Below are 15,205 nucleotides of genomic sequence, written 5' to 3' on the forward strand. Positions count from 1 at the left end.
CAAGTTCTGAGAGATCAGTAATAATTCGTCTCCCTAATTCGGCAAAACATTTTACTGTCCTACGCAATCTATGCATTGTTTTGGACTTATTTTGTTCCTGCACATTAGGATTTCAGATATATTTAATTCCTCAGATCCCCAGTGGACCATAAAAATAGCACTAGAAATAAAGTGTTCCCCAAATGTCACTTTTAATAATTTATCACCGATAAAGCATCACCACACTGTTTTAAGTACCTGTCCTAGGTTTGTAATCGCAAGTACAAGCATTTAAATGTTCTAAAGTATTATAGGTCTGTTCAGCTCATCGATCCAGCCTGAGCTAAGGGGATTACGGCCCCTCATGCAGGAGAATCACTCTGGTTAAGAGCTCCTGCCCTCACCACCACGCTCACAGCTGCCCCTTTTTACCTCACCGCCTTTTCGTGTCACTGAAAACTGAATGTTGATTCTCTGCTTGTTAAGGCTTTGGTTTGAAATTTATTTAAATGTAATGCAACGTTTAAAAAAATGCGCACAAAAAAGTCATTAAAAATGCAGAACATACTAAAACAGAATACAAAACCGCAGGTGCACCTCATGCTTTGTTTGTTCTGTTCCCTGATAACCATCCAGCTCCTAGTTTAATTGTGTATCAGACATTTGCATGTCTGACAATGAGGCAGGGTGCGCTTCTGGAATTTGCCCACGTATCACGCTGCGAGTCTCGTGGAGCAGAGAGGGAGCCAGAAAGATCTTGGAGTCAAACGTCACCTCGGATTTAAACCGGCAACACAGCAGTCTGACCTAAGATACTGGGAAAGAGACTGAGCTGCTACGAAGCTGCCGCTCCTTAGTCAAGAGGAAGCCCAGGTCCGAAGTCCCCAGTACTGTATAAAACCTTCACTGAGCCTTAACACCCCATAAGCGCCCAGTGTGCTAAGCTGTCCTCAGAAATAACGTATCTGAGTGTAATCTATTTTTCATTATTATTCGTATTAAAAATGCTCTTTTATGAACTACTCAGAAAATCCAGAAAAACACTTAAAACGACAGTTTCGCTCTGGGATGATGAGGGAGGGTGCTGCGTGCCCCGCTTCTCGGATGCTGCGGTGGGGGTCGCTTTGGGATGATGAGGGAGGGGGCTGCCGGCACGGTCTTCTTTTATCGGCACCTCCCTCTCCAGCGTTAGCCCTGTGCAAAGAGTAGGATTCACCGGTATATAAGGGCTTCTGCCAGCTTCAACAAGTCGTCCTCATTCAGTTCTTAAAAACGCAACTTCCCTGACTGTGGGCATCAAGTTCAGTCCTGGAGGTAAGGACCTAAATGTAGCTACATATGTCTTTTTTCCAAATACCCTTTATCTGGACAATGACCACTGTAATCAGACAACTTTGTACATTTAAGATCTAATCAAGCATGGCATTAAGCACCGGCACACGTAAATATACGGTATTGATGATATAATTACCGTGTCCGCAAATGAAAGTTTAAACTATGAATTTTTAAGAAATTAACTTTCGGAGAGTTGTTTTACTGTTTTTCTGTATTAGCCTGTATTCACCGACCACGTGCAAATGATTTAACGGAACTTAAGACGGTATTTGGTGTGTCTGGGGTTGGTGGTAATCTCTGTTAAGTTTTCATTTTTTAATAATTAACAATAATCATAAATTCGCATTAGCAAATCCTGTAGCTGACTTATACATAGCATGTGAAACAAATAGTATAGTTTCATTAGGTAGGCTACTAAAGTAGGATAGAATATTTTTCCCTATGCAAACAAGATCATAAAAAAGATTTAGTTTCTGTTCTCCGTATGCTGATGCTCTGTATCGTATTATCGTGTTACTGATATCTGATTACTGATTTGTCCGATGAGTGAATTTAATAACACACCGCGTTCAGTGTTAATTACGTTTTACTATATTAGTTATGTTTAGTTGATGACAGGGGAGTTTCTGCTATGGAAAAGATCAGGAGTTAAGTCAAGTTTACTCAGGGCTATAGATGATCAGACCTAACGACGCCCGTGGTTGATCCTCGTGCTTCGACTGCTGTTAACAGTGTTGTAATCATATAGTGTGATATAATAATATTTGATCATTTTTATACTTTGGTACTCATTCATCTCTTTGTACAGACAGAGATTATATCAAAGCAATTCGTGCTATTGTTTAAATCTTCTGTGTTTGCTGATTTTCATTAACAGACATCCGAGTAACTGATCTGTCACCCATTTCAACGTAATCAGCCATTAGGAGCAGACAGGGACCGATTTTCTATAATACTGCCTTTTATAACGGCTCTGCGCCTCTTGTCACCCCGCGGTGACACGATGACAGTGACAGCCCCTGTGCGCCCCCGCAGCCATGAACAGCGGCATCTGCGTGTGCATGCTGCTGGCCGCCTTGTCCAGCGCCGGGGTCGGACTACCCGCCGGACTCCCCGCCCAGGCCGGGACCGTGTTCGGACCCGCTGCGCGAAGCGAGCCCTCTGTGGCGGGGCGCGGCCGCCAGGTGCGCTCGACGCCGCTGGGCGACTCGCTGAAGGCGTTGGATGAGCCCAGCCTGGGTCAGCTGCTAGCCCAGTATCTCTCAAGGAAAGGTGAGGAACCTCCGCTTTGTGGTAAAGTCTTTTGGACATTGTTATATATAGGCATAGTTATAGCCCATCGTTATCCGTTTTTATTAACAACTCCGCCAAAGTGGAGAGCATCTTTAATAATAGATGAAGAGGGTGTTCACGAATCCCAGATCCGTTTCAACTGCCATCGACCTCCGCACGTTATTCAATTAAGTACTTAAGTAGAAAAAAGAAAACTTCCATATGACTAAAAGGACATTGGTACTGAGGTTAATTTTCAAGACAGATCACCGGTTTGTATTAGAATATAGAAAAAAACGATTAAAGCAGCAAAGATGTACAGATAAACATATTATCCTACATTTCTTGTCCACCAATCCTCTGATTGGGTGCTGAAAGCGAGTTTGCAAATGGACAAAAATAATATCGCATAAGCAAGTGTAGGGGATTCTAGGCGAGCTGGTGAAATGGAGCCTTTCTCTGAGCCCGATTTAATCTCACAGGAACCACGTAAAAGAGCGGCAGTGCTGATATTTACCCCACCAGACTGAAAACTCACTGATTTTCCATCTGAGTGTCTGACTTATTGCTGCTAAAATACTGAAAAGGAAAGTTTTGAAACTTAATTAATTTAATTTATCCATCAGTTCTTCTTCCGGAACCACTTCTCCAGGACAGGGTTGTGGCAGTTTATTAATATATTTACTAATCAAAATCATGCATCAAACTACTATATATTGTCTACTATCTGTTAAGCAGTTAATACAGCTTCAGACATTGCATGGACGGTGATGCTGAGAATGTCAGGGCTATAAGTGGTGGGATGCGTGTGTTTGGTGCCACTCGGCCGTCACTCACAGGGAACCATCTGCAGCCTCTCCAAGCATGCCGCGCGCACGATGGCCTTTTCACGCCCAAAGGAGGCCATTCTTCTGCTGATCACGTCTATCCCACAACGTGAGGCTCTCTGTGTGAATGAGCCACATCACTCCTTGATGTGCAGGAACAGACCGGGGCTGGCGGGGGCCTTTTTTCCAGCATGGCGATGTGGCACCTGCTGATGTTCCATGGCTGTTTCACACGCGTTCATTTTCGCATGCTCTTATATTCACACAGCAATCCTACTAGACATTATCAGCTTAAACTAAATGTTTATGCATTTCTTATTGAGAAATGTTTATGAATTACTTCTCTAACAGCTGAAAATGAGATCTCTGAAATCTACTTTGTCAGCTGGATTCTGGAACCACAGCAGAGCCAGAAGGCACATATGCAAAAAATATGATCATGTGACCCAGTGTCCAGCTTCTGCCTGATTTGATCTTACAAGTGTCTTAGATCGAGTGTTGCTGGTAGAGGAGTGTTTGAAGGATTGGCTGTATTCAACGATACAATGTATAAGGATTAGGGCATAACCAACAAGGTATAGAAAGGTTAGGGTACAGAGGTCATATAGTATATGGTATATAAGTGATACAGTGTATAACCGATATGGTATATAAGCAATACAGTGTATAATTGAAATAGTTTATAAGTGATATGGTGTATAATAATTGATACAGTATATAATCCATACAACATATAGGCAATATGTTATATGTTATATTGGTGTAATTGATATGGTATATAATCAATATGGTATATTAGGGCTAGTATATACAAGTGATACAGTGTATAAGTGATATGGTGCAGAAGTGATACAGTATGTATGGTATATGGTGTAGCACAATGTCTTACAGGAGTTATTTGTGTCCCAGAGATTTAGTTTCAGTACTAAGAAGCACTAAAGATTACGCCAGCTACTTTGCACAAATTCTCAGTCTTCCTCTGACCGTATAATTAACCCCCAGGCTAATTAGCAAATTAAAATCCTTTCCTTTACTCTTGGCCTAATGTGCTGTTCGGACCGTGACTGTGCGCGCGCAGCGATGCGTCCCCTTACGACGCCCCGATTGATGTGAAACGCCGAGACTCTAATAAGGCCTCCAGTCTCCCTGCCGGATAAGGACTCACCGCTAACAAGGGGATTTTAAAATTCAGAATCTGACCCGAGTCGGCAGGGGGAGATGTGAGGGCTGTCAATTAAGGAGAAAATCAGAAGGCTGAAGAATGAGACGAGGGAGCTCGTCATGTGGTAACGGCTGCTCAGAAATCCAGAGCCCGGAGGCGTGGCGAGAAGACCATGGCCGCTTGCCAGAAGATAATACACTCACTGGAGACGCCAACTCGCCTTTACAGGATCTAGACTCTGGAGCACTTTGTGAATTATTCACGAGAAATTGCAGCTGGGGTGGGTCTGCCAGCCACTTCTCCTCCTCGCAGATGGACTGCTGTGCTCTGCTACTGAAGCAGGAGGGGGTGACAATTAGCCTTGAGACAGCCTGGTTGTGGACAGGAGGATTTCACAGCATCTCCTGTCCTCAGACTCCCGGCCTGAGACTGGGCTGAGCAGCGTTCTCCGTTAATAGCAGAAAGCTTGTGGATATTATGGCAGCTCTACCTGCCAGGGCCCGTGTGGGAGGTGTTCCACGGAGGCGGGTACCACAGCCCCCGCAGTCCAGGTTGTTAAAACACCACTTTAGCACAACACAATCCCTCTGATTTCAAAGATGGGTGCTGGCAACCTCCCACGCCCACCTGCACTCCTCTGCTTGTGGGTTTGTCTCAGACCGAGACCATCTCCATCGTCCTCTTCTTCCTAACTCTGAGGCATCATTAAATGGCACTCACACGCTTGAGGTTTCCTATAACGGTATATAAGAGCGATGAGTAGTTGTTTTGTTTCGTCTGTGGTCCTTTCCCAGGATCGATAAAACTACTAAAAAACAAAAGGAAAAAGAAGGATAGACACATCGCCTTTATTTTAAAGCAGCAGATCAGCGTGACTCTCGCCGTTTTGACTCTTGTGTGAGCAGGTTGAGAAGGTTAAGGGCCTTTTATTGCTAGGAACATCTTTAGAATTGGTCAAAAGCCAGGTAGTCAACAGAGATGAGTCACAGAGCGAAAAATCTAAACTTTCCTCTGTCAGTAGGTGGTCCGGTGGCTGAGGAGCACAGGCTTACAGAGTCATGTCCTGGGGACGGTAGGCAGCAATGGCCACCAGCAGGGAGCCTCAGAACTGCTTCATCAGCTTTTCTGATACTGTGTCTCTGTCCTCCAGGCCCCAGCCGCAGAAGCTCCAAAGCATTCAGCAGAACCACCGGCCCAAGGGTCGGCCACAGAATACAAGACAGAGACTACCTGGGCTGGATGGACTTTGGGCGTCGGAGCGCTGAGGAGTATGAGTACTCGTCATGAGTGTATTGGTACTCAGAGTACTCAGAGTACTCGGAGAAACGGAGATCACTTTCATCCCACGTCCCCAACGTTGGAATCCACGACACATCTATCATCAACCCGTCCGATGATCTGTTTGTAGTACTAAGATATACAAACACAACAGAAAAAAATAAGGCTTTTTTTGTTTTCCTTGAGTTTTTCCACATTGTTAATTCTACATAGAGATACCATTCTACTGATATTGGACACATATGATATCAAATATTGTGCTGTGATCAGAGAGTGTTGTGTGTATGAGAATAAATGAGTCCAGCGTGTCAGTCTGGCATTAACCACAAATGCACTATGCATTCACTAGTGTTTGGTGTTAATGTTTGCGTCCACGCAGTGTTGTCTGATGGCCTTGGACATGTGCAGACTTCATTTCCAGTGATGAAAGCCACCCTCCCAGAGAAGCGCACGTCTGCCCTGGGCACATCGCTGTCTGGCAGACACATATTAGTGAGTAATATTTGTGCTGAAGAGCCACAATGGGGACCACACACGCTCATTATTTAAACATAACTTCCGAGAAACATTACAAAGCTGTGCTCATACAGATCGGCAAATGTGGGAAATGTGGTGAGATGTGATTGACTTCAGGGAGAACGTATTGGGCCTGGGATTAGAGACACGACTCAGACATCCATGGCTGACGGTGGTGCGGCTTGCCGCTGTTCCCTCAAGTACCATTAGGGGGCAGCATTCATTCTGATAAAATGACACTCACCTGTGCTCGAAAAAACCAACAAGACTCCGTCATATAATAAGAACGTTGATGGAAAAAGTGCCGGTGGCTTCTCAGGAGACCAGCAGAACTAACATTGGAGTCTGATCTCCGAGCCAGATGGACTGGTACCCGACCAATGGGATCCTGGCGAGATACTTAGCAGCAGTAAAAGCAGGATGGAAAGGAGATCGTCTGGTAGGAAAGGTAATTCAGTCTGTGTGGATTCCTCCAGTCGCCATGTGACCCACAGTGTTAAGGTCCAATGACGTAACCGCAGTTCACACGCGCACACACACAGGTACAAGAAAGGCTAACACGCATACAAGAGACGCAACAGAGCCAGACATATTCTTTGCTACACTACAACTGCATGAGCTATAGATGACTGGGTCATGGTTAATTCTTAATAATTATGTTGTATCAACATTTTTATAGACCATTTTAACTCAAAATTACTTTTTGGTAGCTTACTGCTAAATAAAGCCAATTACTTAAAGACTGAGACAGCTGTAAATCAAGTCGTTCGTTCTCACAGCCACAAGCACTTCAAAATTCCCCCAAAGCAGTTTTTGACAACACAACCTTTTATTGCATTAGAAATGTAAAGGACATTTTATTTGAATGCTATTGCACATCCCAGTAGGCTGTAATTTGATGTAACAAAAAAAAAATAAGCAAACAAAAAATGCATTGAATCATCTTCCTTAAATGCCTAAAAAGGCACTTACTCCAAACCACTAACTCGGGGCTCAGAAATGATCTTCTGCCACCTGGTGGTGAACACTCATCATTGCAAGTTCATCCACTAAATTCCATCACCATTATCGCTTAAACCCAACTGGGGTCACGGGACCGGGAACAAGGGGCACAGGCAGGAACCAACCCTGGGAAGTCACAAACACACTACAGGGCGGGCGCACACACACACACACACACACACACACACACACACACACACACACACACACACACACACACACACACACACACACACACACACACACCACTACAGGGCCAATTTAGACCCGGGACCTTTGCACTGCGAGGCAGCAGCACTAACCACTGCACCACCGTGCCGCCCGTCCACTAGGCTGCGGGATCCCTCTGTCAGTCGGAAACCACTCTGCTCACACACAGAGACGCTGCTCAAGTATAAAAATCCGGAAAATTTATCAAAACAGAACCAGGTCATATCAATCTCTTTATTAATAACCTTTTTTTATTTTTTATTTTTTTGCAAAGGAAAGCATTTCAAACTCCCGATAGTACAACTCAAAGTTTGGTACCAGTGTGTTTGACCTTTTTTTTTTTTTCTACTAAAAAGTTAAATCAGCTAAACATATGGCATAGTCACTGTTTACAATGTACAGATATCGTACTTCCCTTTGTGGAGAACCATGGTAAAAAGCGCCATTTAAAGCAACGGTGCAGGGTTAGACACACGGCTGCTCTCATTAAATACATCCAAGAGGAGAAGTTCAAGTTACAAAAACACAAGTGCGCACATAAATGATGAGTTTAAGCCGCACAAAGGCGGTGAATAAATATGCTTCTCTGCATGGACATCAGCGTGATCGGTGAGCGCCCCCTGCAGTCACACTCAGGTAAAAACAACACTAATGTTACACTGGGGTTGGCACTGCATCCTGAACCAGGGGAGTCGCACCCAAGTCAGGCACCGTTCTCATAATAATTCAACTTATAAATGGTTTCAATGCATATGCAGTCGGATTCTCGCTAACCTGCCTGGTCTCCGATCTCTGGGAGGTCACACAGGGAGGGAAAATACGATATGAAATCAATGCTCTTTGGCTGCCACTTCTCAAGAAATTCAAGTCTGTTTATCAAGTCGTAAGTCGTTGGCCACGACTATCGCACTCACACACAGAGTGGGCAGCATACATTCACTTGAGTAACAGGACACTGCACTGACCATCACTGCTTACGGAACGGGGGGGAGGGGCTTTAAGGTGCATTAACGGAGGAAGGGGTGCAGTGCACAGTGATGGAGGAGAAATGACAGCAAAACCCCCAAACAAGCCCGGGGATTCAACAAAAAAGTGCTTCTGCTGGGCCGGCGTTTTCCTCAACACTCAGCAGCCAGCGAGGACGTCCCTAACGGAACTGTGCTACTTACAGTATGAGCCTGGGGGGGGGGCGCCAGCGAGCCCCTTTACAGTCACAGCGAGTTCATCGACACCTAAGAACACATTATGTTGCTATACACTGTACGAGCATGGAAGATTATTTCATATTTACAATTACAAATGAAAAGGCTGTACAAAGTTCTTACAGGCATATGGTTGATCTGTCACTAGAGCAGTCTGTACACATGGTGAGATAAAGGGTCACCAGGGAAAAGCAGCCACCAATCTCTCCATCCATCCATCCATCCATCCATCCATCCGTCCGTCACTTGAGGCTGGTCTGTTTGGGCAGCTGGGAGTCCAGCAGCATCTCGGGGCTCTGTGGCCCCGGGCCCTTCATCGCCATACTGGCCCCAACCATGGCCGGGTAGCTGCGGTTGCGCCGGATGCCGGCGTTGAGGGCGGGAAGGCCGCCGATGGCGCTGGTTACCACCGGTGGCCCGAAGGGGGCCCCATGCTGGTGCAGCCCCCCGAGTGGCGTCAGCAGCGGAGCGGGGGCCATGGCCCCGGGGCTGTCCGGATGGGCCACGCCAAAGTGTCGAAGTTTGTCCACGAGCTTCAGGTTGTGGATGCTGACGTCCGTCTGGCTCTCGTCATCCGAGCGGCTCTGAGCGTCCGCTTGCACCTCCTTCAGGATGGAGCTGGCGGGACGCGAGGCCAGGAAATTGTCATAGGGGGTGCGGGGGGCGCTGAACTCGAAGGGGGGCGAGGGGGGCGAGGGGAGGGTGGGCTGAGTCTGGCTGGTGGGCGAGTTGGGGGGTGTGGAAGGTAGAACGCGGGGGGTACTGGCGGAGGCGGCCACGGCACCAGCGTCTGCCCGGTTCCAGCTCTGCGGGTTGTAGACAGCCGCAGAGATGCCCCTCTCCTGTAGGAGGCGCACCAGCCCAAGCGAGGTACTCATGGTCTTAGTGGAGTCCCGCAGGTTGGTGAAGGACTCTGCCAGGCTGAGCCGACGCGGGGTACACGGTGTGGAGGCCGGCGTGGATTTGATACTGCTGGTAATGATGCACGCAGCCGCAGGGCCAGTGTTAAGGCTGCAGGGACAGGAAGTGACACGCGCATTACAACCGGAGGCAGGCAAACCCAGGAAGGAAGTTTCACTTCTACCAAAGTTCACCTTCTCCAGTGAGATATCCAGCTACCTGAACAGGGAACTACCTGTGACAGCCTTGAGTACAAGTACTCTCTCTCTCTCTCTCTCTCTCTCAGGCAATACCATCTCACTCCTGTTTATTTGATCTAGATAAGAAAATGCCCAATCCATCCATCCATCCATCCATCCATCCATCCTTTTTCTGTAAATCCCAGAAGCTACAGCCACAAGACAGGGAACAACCCAGACTGAGGCACCAACCCATCACATCAAATGTCCAAATCTCATACCTATTGTAAATCTTACACCTTGTTGCATGTTCAAAATAATAAAAAAAAAAATCCAAGTGCACACAAATGCTGCCATGTATTAATATAAGCGTACACGTCGCAATGCACAATTAAGATATGATCAGCCATCGACCGCCTACTGTCAGGCTGATCATGTGACTTGCAAGTCGCAAATTTTGAGACCAATCACATGCCGTTTTACAGGTTAGTACCGAATCCCACTCACTAAGAAAACGCCTTTGAAAAAAGCTGAACAACAACAGATTGGTTACGCGTACGCAGGTAGTGTCAATATTAAGCAAACAAACGTCTGTCCATTTAGAGAGTAATGCGCACCTCCCCTGTTTCGGCAAACTCAGTGCATCCCATTTTAAAAGCACGGGGGGTAAATGTAAAATGCATACAGGCCCCATGTTCCACACCCCCGGCTGACTGACGGGCCGTCACAGGCAAACTCTCTCAAACTCAGGTTTCTCCTTAGTCATTATTCCCCAGAGTCAGGGGGGTCTGGACTCGGGGTCAGACTGAGCATCAGTGCACTGTTAGGGCACAGACAGACTGTTATCTCAGCACACAGCATAGCATTAAAGGGGAGGCGGAGGTCACATGACACAGAGGCTCACCCCCAGCAGGGTCAGTGGGCGTGCTCTAAGCCCGCCCTCAGAACAACGTGATACTGTGTAGACTCCTCCTCCTCGTCACATGACCTGGAAAGATCCCCAGAGCATTCAGACAGTCCCTACGGTGCCCCCTACGCCCCAGCAAGACGGAAACACTCCATAGAGCAAGGTTCTTCAAATCTGGACCTCGATTCCAAATCCAGGCCTTGTTTTCAGTTCTCCCAGGTAGTTAGTTTAATAATTACTGATTCTGGTTGGTCAGAGGCTTCACATCTGACTGACAGGTAAAGGAAGACTGGAAAACTAGCAGTGCTCGGACCTCGAGGACCGCGATTTGAATAATCCTGCCATAGAGCTTGTGGTGGAACTGTCAGGCAGGACAGCCCATCATTTTCCCCCTGTATTTACAATTATAAAATAAGAATTACATTAAAATGCGACTAATGTAGCCAGGCAGTGAACATTAATACAGTGGTACCTCAGAACTCAAACTTAATCCGTTCAGAACTCTGGATCAAATCCTGAAAAGGTCCAGTTCTGATCGAATTTTCTCCATAAGAAATAATTTATTTCTTGGTTAGAAATTAATTGGTTCCCGGCCCCAAAAAATTACACCGAAATGTGTTTTTTTTTTAGCATTTAAACACAAAATGTACCGGACAAAACAAGAAAAGCATATACTGTACTAAACACATCTAAGCACATTTATCAAAACAGTAATAATTAAAGTAAGAAAATAAAAGTATCCAAACAATTTGTTAAGTAAAAAAAAAACAATGTGTCCTTAACCCCGTGTGGAATCTCCGTGTGATCAGCTGTTTCTGGTTGTTGTCATTAGTCCTCTGTATTTCGTCCGTGTTTCAGTTTGTTTCCCCAGTCCGGTCTTTGTACTGTCCGCCTGCGTTTTGCCTGCCTTACCTGTAATTAAACCCCGTATTCCCCGATACCCTGACGTCTGTGCCTTTGTCTCCGGTCCGTCCCCGCTGGGCACAACAATATCATTATAATTAAATTTATTAATGGTTTATTATTATTATTAAAATAATTCATAAGAAATGTATTTTATTATATAATAATAATTACTGTTAATGTATCATTGTCTAAATGTATTTTTACTGTCTAAATATATGTATTCAGCTACTGTAAACATGCACGATGCTATCACAGCGAATGCGAGGCTGAGACTGAAGCTTTACGCTTTGTTTCCGCTGAGAGACGTGCCGCGTGACTCATTTCCCCGCACGTACAAGTTATCTTAGGTCAGCATTCACGGTTTGACTTCTGAGATTCAGATAGAATTCCAGGTAATTTTTTTTCGAACTGGTTGGTTCAACTTTCGAAATTCGAGTTCTAATGAGTTCGAGAACTGAGGTACCACTGTATTATGAAGTCCTGATTTGTAGACGTGAGCCACTGGTTTGAGAACAATTGTACACGCACTACAGTACAATTGTACACGCTTTTAAAAGCACATCTCTCTTTCAGACCTTCTTTTGCCAACGAAGCCATGTTTTCAGGTGCTTCGAAGAGAAAAAGTACTTGAGATCCATAGATCAAATGTAAATACGCCATTCTCATCACCATTTAAAGGATAGGAGCGGAAAGAAGGCTGGTTTGTCGCCACCTGGTGGAAGCAGTGAGTATGGCCGCCCCCTAGGCCCACGAGGTTGAATGCTCACCTGGGCGTGACCTGCGTCAGCTCATCAGAGGGGTGCAGGATGCGGCAGGTGGTGAAGGTGTAGGTGGAGCTCGTGTGGGACATGCATTTGCCGGGGAAATGTACTGCAGAATACGGGCGAGAGGGGGCGCCAAGTCAGCATTTAGCACAGAAGACATGGTATAGATCAGAACAAGCCCAAGAAACCAAGAGAAAATTTTAAAGCTGCATCAAGCCTGTATTCACAGCAGCATGCGGTTATGAACAATGGAATCCCATTCACAGGGCACAGAGAGCCATTTCATTACATTACCATAGCCGTATAACATAGTAAATAAGCACCTGTATAATTTATTCCTGTGGATCATGCTCCCCAGAGCCCTTGGCATGATTTAACTTGCTCTGAATACAGGTAATTATGGCCTTTGACTTGATGCAGATTTACAAGAAGAATTTGTCATTAAAGAGACAGGCAGCCAGATAAAAGCATGAAAGATTAGAGAATGGAGGTATGAGGCTCGTGAGGAAGGCACCGGCTGTGCGGTTAGAGCACCCCTTTCTGAATGGGGCCGCTTTAAAAATAGACTAGGTCATTAGATCCTGGCGAGACCTGCTGCCAGGTGCCGTGCGGGTCACACACACTCATGCTATCCACTGGGGGGCGCCGCTGCACGCTGCTGCGTATGTGAAACCGCAGCTGCATGGGACACCATCGCTCACGCAGACGTGCAAACGACCTTCGGGACAGTATCACCACACTGTCACATGAATAATTCCACAGTGCATCTGCAGAAGCAACGGCCCGACCAGGCCGCACGTCCCACCGGGCCTTTCGGATCTGGAATTTCATGGCCCTGAATTACCCCCTCCCCCCCAAACGCAGCTGTAATCAAAGCCCCTGATTGGATGTCGATATGGGAAAGAGGCATGACTGTTTATAGAAACTGATTATAGTAAAAAAAAATGACAGGAGGAGGGAGCAGGACAGGATGGGGAAACTAAATCTGCAGGTCAAAACGGATTGGAGAAGAAGCCGGACCACCATGTGCTGACAACGAGAACAGCCCCATCAGCACCGATACAGGGACGTCGCTCCCCATGGGCCGGGGAGACAGTGACAGGCCCCCTCTTTAGTAAAGTGGAGTAATGTTAAGTTTAAGCAGGACTAGTCATGTCAAACCCTAACCCTGAACCTGAACCCCAACCATAACCTGCTTCTCTACACCCTGTGATGAAACATCTCGCTTCTGTTAGGCAGTTAGTTAAACATGGTTGTTATGGGAGGCAGGGGGCAGTCTAATCTAAACTGCCTCAAGACCCCCAAACAAACGTTTACACTGGGGTTCTCCTGGACAGTAACGTGACTGGTTCATCGGGCAGGTATGTTCAGCACCGATTACAGTACTTAACACGGCTGCAGGCGCCCAACACGGCTGCAGAGAAATGCTCATCATCAGCACACGGATGGTACCGAGGGAAACTGAAGATTCTCGTAAGACGAAGAATTTTTGTAGTGAAATTAAAAATGGGGTATACTCAATGGCACAGGCGCACGCGTCTGGGATGGAGGGGGGTGCAGGTGTGTGCGCGTGGGGGCGGGGGGGGCAGTGCCCGGCGTGCCGCTGGATGTCCTCTAGGGGGCTCCCTCACCAGACGCCTTAGCACTGGTGGCTGGTGGCTCCGTAGGATCCTGGGTGCTGTGCGGGGGGGAAGCTGGTCTCCCGGGGGTGGGCCTCTCACCTGAGGCCTGGGGGTCGCCAGCGTTGTGCCCGTGGGAGGAGGCGGAGCCAGGCCGCGAGGAACACGGCGGGCGCGTGGGGGCTGAGGTAGAGAGGCTCACAAAAGGGCGGTCAGCTGACTCGTCCTCCTCAAAGTCCGTGAACTGGTAGACCTCCTCCTCTGCGTCGACCTCCAGCGGCCGGAAGCCCTTGGTTAGCACGCCCGGCCGCGAGTCCAGGATGCCCCCCAGGTGAGGCTGTGCCAGCTGCTGCCAGTGATGCAGGGTCACGGAGCCTGAGGCAGCAGGGGACAGAATAGGAGAGCAGAGTGCAGGTTTAGGCCGGAGTCCCGCCCACCCTGGGAGCGTAGCCAATCATGTTGGAGAAAAGGCGGGATTTATACTGGTATAGACAACAGCAGTTAGGAGACTTGCTCACAGCCACACTGGCCCACAGACGCACCGTGTATTGTGGCTCGTAACATATTACATCACCACCATCCTGGTGCAAACCTGCCCTTGAATTCGGCGTGAACCTATCACTGACAACAGCCAATAGCATGACTGTATTACCACTGCACCTTTCCTCGGTTCAGAGCAAAGGGTTCAGACCGGCACCTCTTACAGGGTTAGTCACAGAGGCAGACCCACGGCGGGACATCCTGCTCTCGAAAGGTTAGGTACACGACCGACGGCACAAAGAAAGAGAGGAGGGCCAGAATGAGCAGTGGATTTTATTGAAGGGTCATAAAAACAAAGACTGAATGAAACACAGAATGAGAAAGAAAAGGAGTGGAAACAAGCAGGGGGATAGAAACGGCACACGAGGAGGACAACATCAGGAACGGAAAACGTCCGTCCATCCTGTACCCAACCTTCAGAGCAGACGCCTCAGCGCCAATATGATGAGCATACTGGCCCTTTAAGGCTCTAGGGCTTCAGTCCTCCATTTACGCAGGAACTTCAATTATTTGCAAGCTTAGAGACCTCGGGTGACGTCAAGCTGGTCTCCCAAGGTGCCGGGTGGCTCTGCTCTCTGCATCACTATGATTTGGGCGTTATAACCGG

General features: G+C 47.2%; 2 protein-coding genes across 14 annotated transcripts in view; one reads left to right on the forward strand and one right to left on the reverse strand.

Moving 5' to 3' along the window:
- Nucleotides 1-1,165: 1,165 nt before the first annotated feature.
- ccka (cholecystokinin a) lies at nucleotides 1,166-6,183 on the forward strand. 2 transcript variants are annotated; one of them, XM_023806198.2, is made up of 3 exons: nucleotides 1,166-1,293; nucleotides 2,350-2,586; nucleotides 5,726-6,183. In XM_023806198.2, the coding sequence occupies exons 2-3, from the start codon at nucleotides 2,352-2,354 to the stop codon at nucleotides 5,860-5,862; spliced, it is 372 nt and encodes a 123-aa protein (XP_023661966.1). In that variant the 5' UTR covers nucleotides 1,166-1,293; nucleotides 2,350-2,351; the 3' UTR covers nucleotides 5,863-6,183. The 2 variants fall into 2 exon arrangements, with proteins under 2 accessions (XP_023661966.1, XP_023661967.1); XM_023806199.2 differs by having other exon boundaries at nucleotides 1,167-1,293; nucleotides 2,325-2,586.
- A 1,618-nt stretch (nucleotides 6,184-7,801) lies between these two features.
- Nucleotides 7,802-15,205, reverse strand: part of trak1a (trafficking protein, kinesin binding 1a) — a 30,783-nt gene continuing 23,379 nt past the window's right edge. For 7 of the 12 annotated variants that reach the window (XM_023806225.2, XM_023806224.2, XM_023806220.2 and 4 more), the window contains 3 exons: nucleotides 14,071-14,433; nucleotides 12,443-12,545; nucleotides 7,802-9,794 (listed from right to left, as the gene is read on the reverse strand). In XM_023806225.2, coding sequence (XP_023661993.1) covers nucleotides 9,026-9,794; nucleotides 12,443-12,545; nucleotides 14,071-14,433 — 1,235 coding nt within the window. In that variant the 3' untranslated portion in view covers nucleotides 7,802-9,025. Of the gene's footprint in view, nucleotides 9,795-10,766; nucleotides 10,851-12,442; nucleotides 12,546-14,070; nucleotides 14,434-15,205 lie in introns of all 12 variants that reach the window. The other 5 variants (XM_023806219.2, XM_023806229.2, XM_023806226.2 and 2 more) reach the window with 4 other exon arrangements.

This window comes from Paramormyrops kingsleyae, chromosome 9 (assembly GCF_048594095.1).
Source record: "Paramormyrops kingsleyae isolate MSU_618 chromosome 9, PKINGS_0.4, whole genome shotgun sequence".
NCBI lineage: Eukaryota > Metazoa > Chordata > Actinopteri > Osteoglossiformes > Mormyridae > Paramormyrops > Paramormyrops kingsleyae.

Excerpts from the sequence above, each read along its gene's own strand:
- ccka (XM_023806198.2), top strand. The coding sequence starts at position 2,352 with ATGAACAGCGGCATCTGCGTGTGCATGCTGCTGGCCGCCTTGTCCAGC. Across the intron at positions 2,587-5,725 it reads CCAGTATCTCTCAAGGAAAG|GCCCCAGCCGCAGAAGCTCC; the intron begins GTGAGGAACCTC and ends TCTGTCCTCCAG.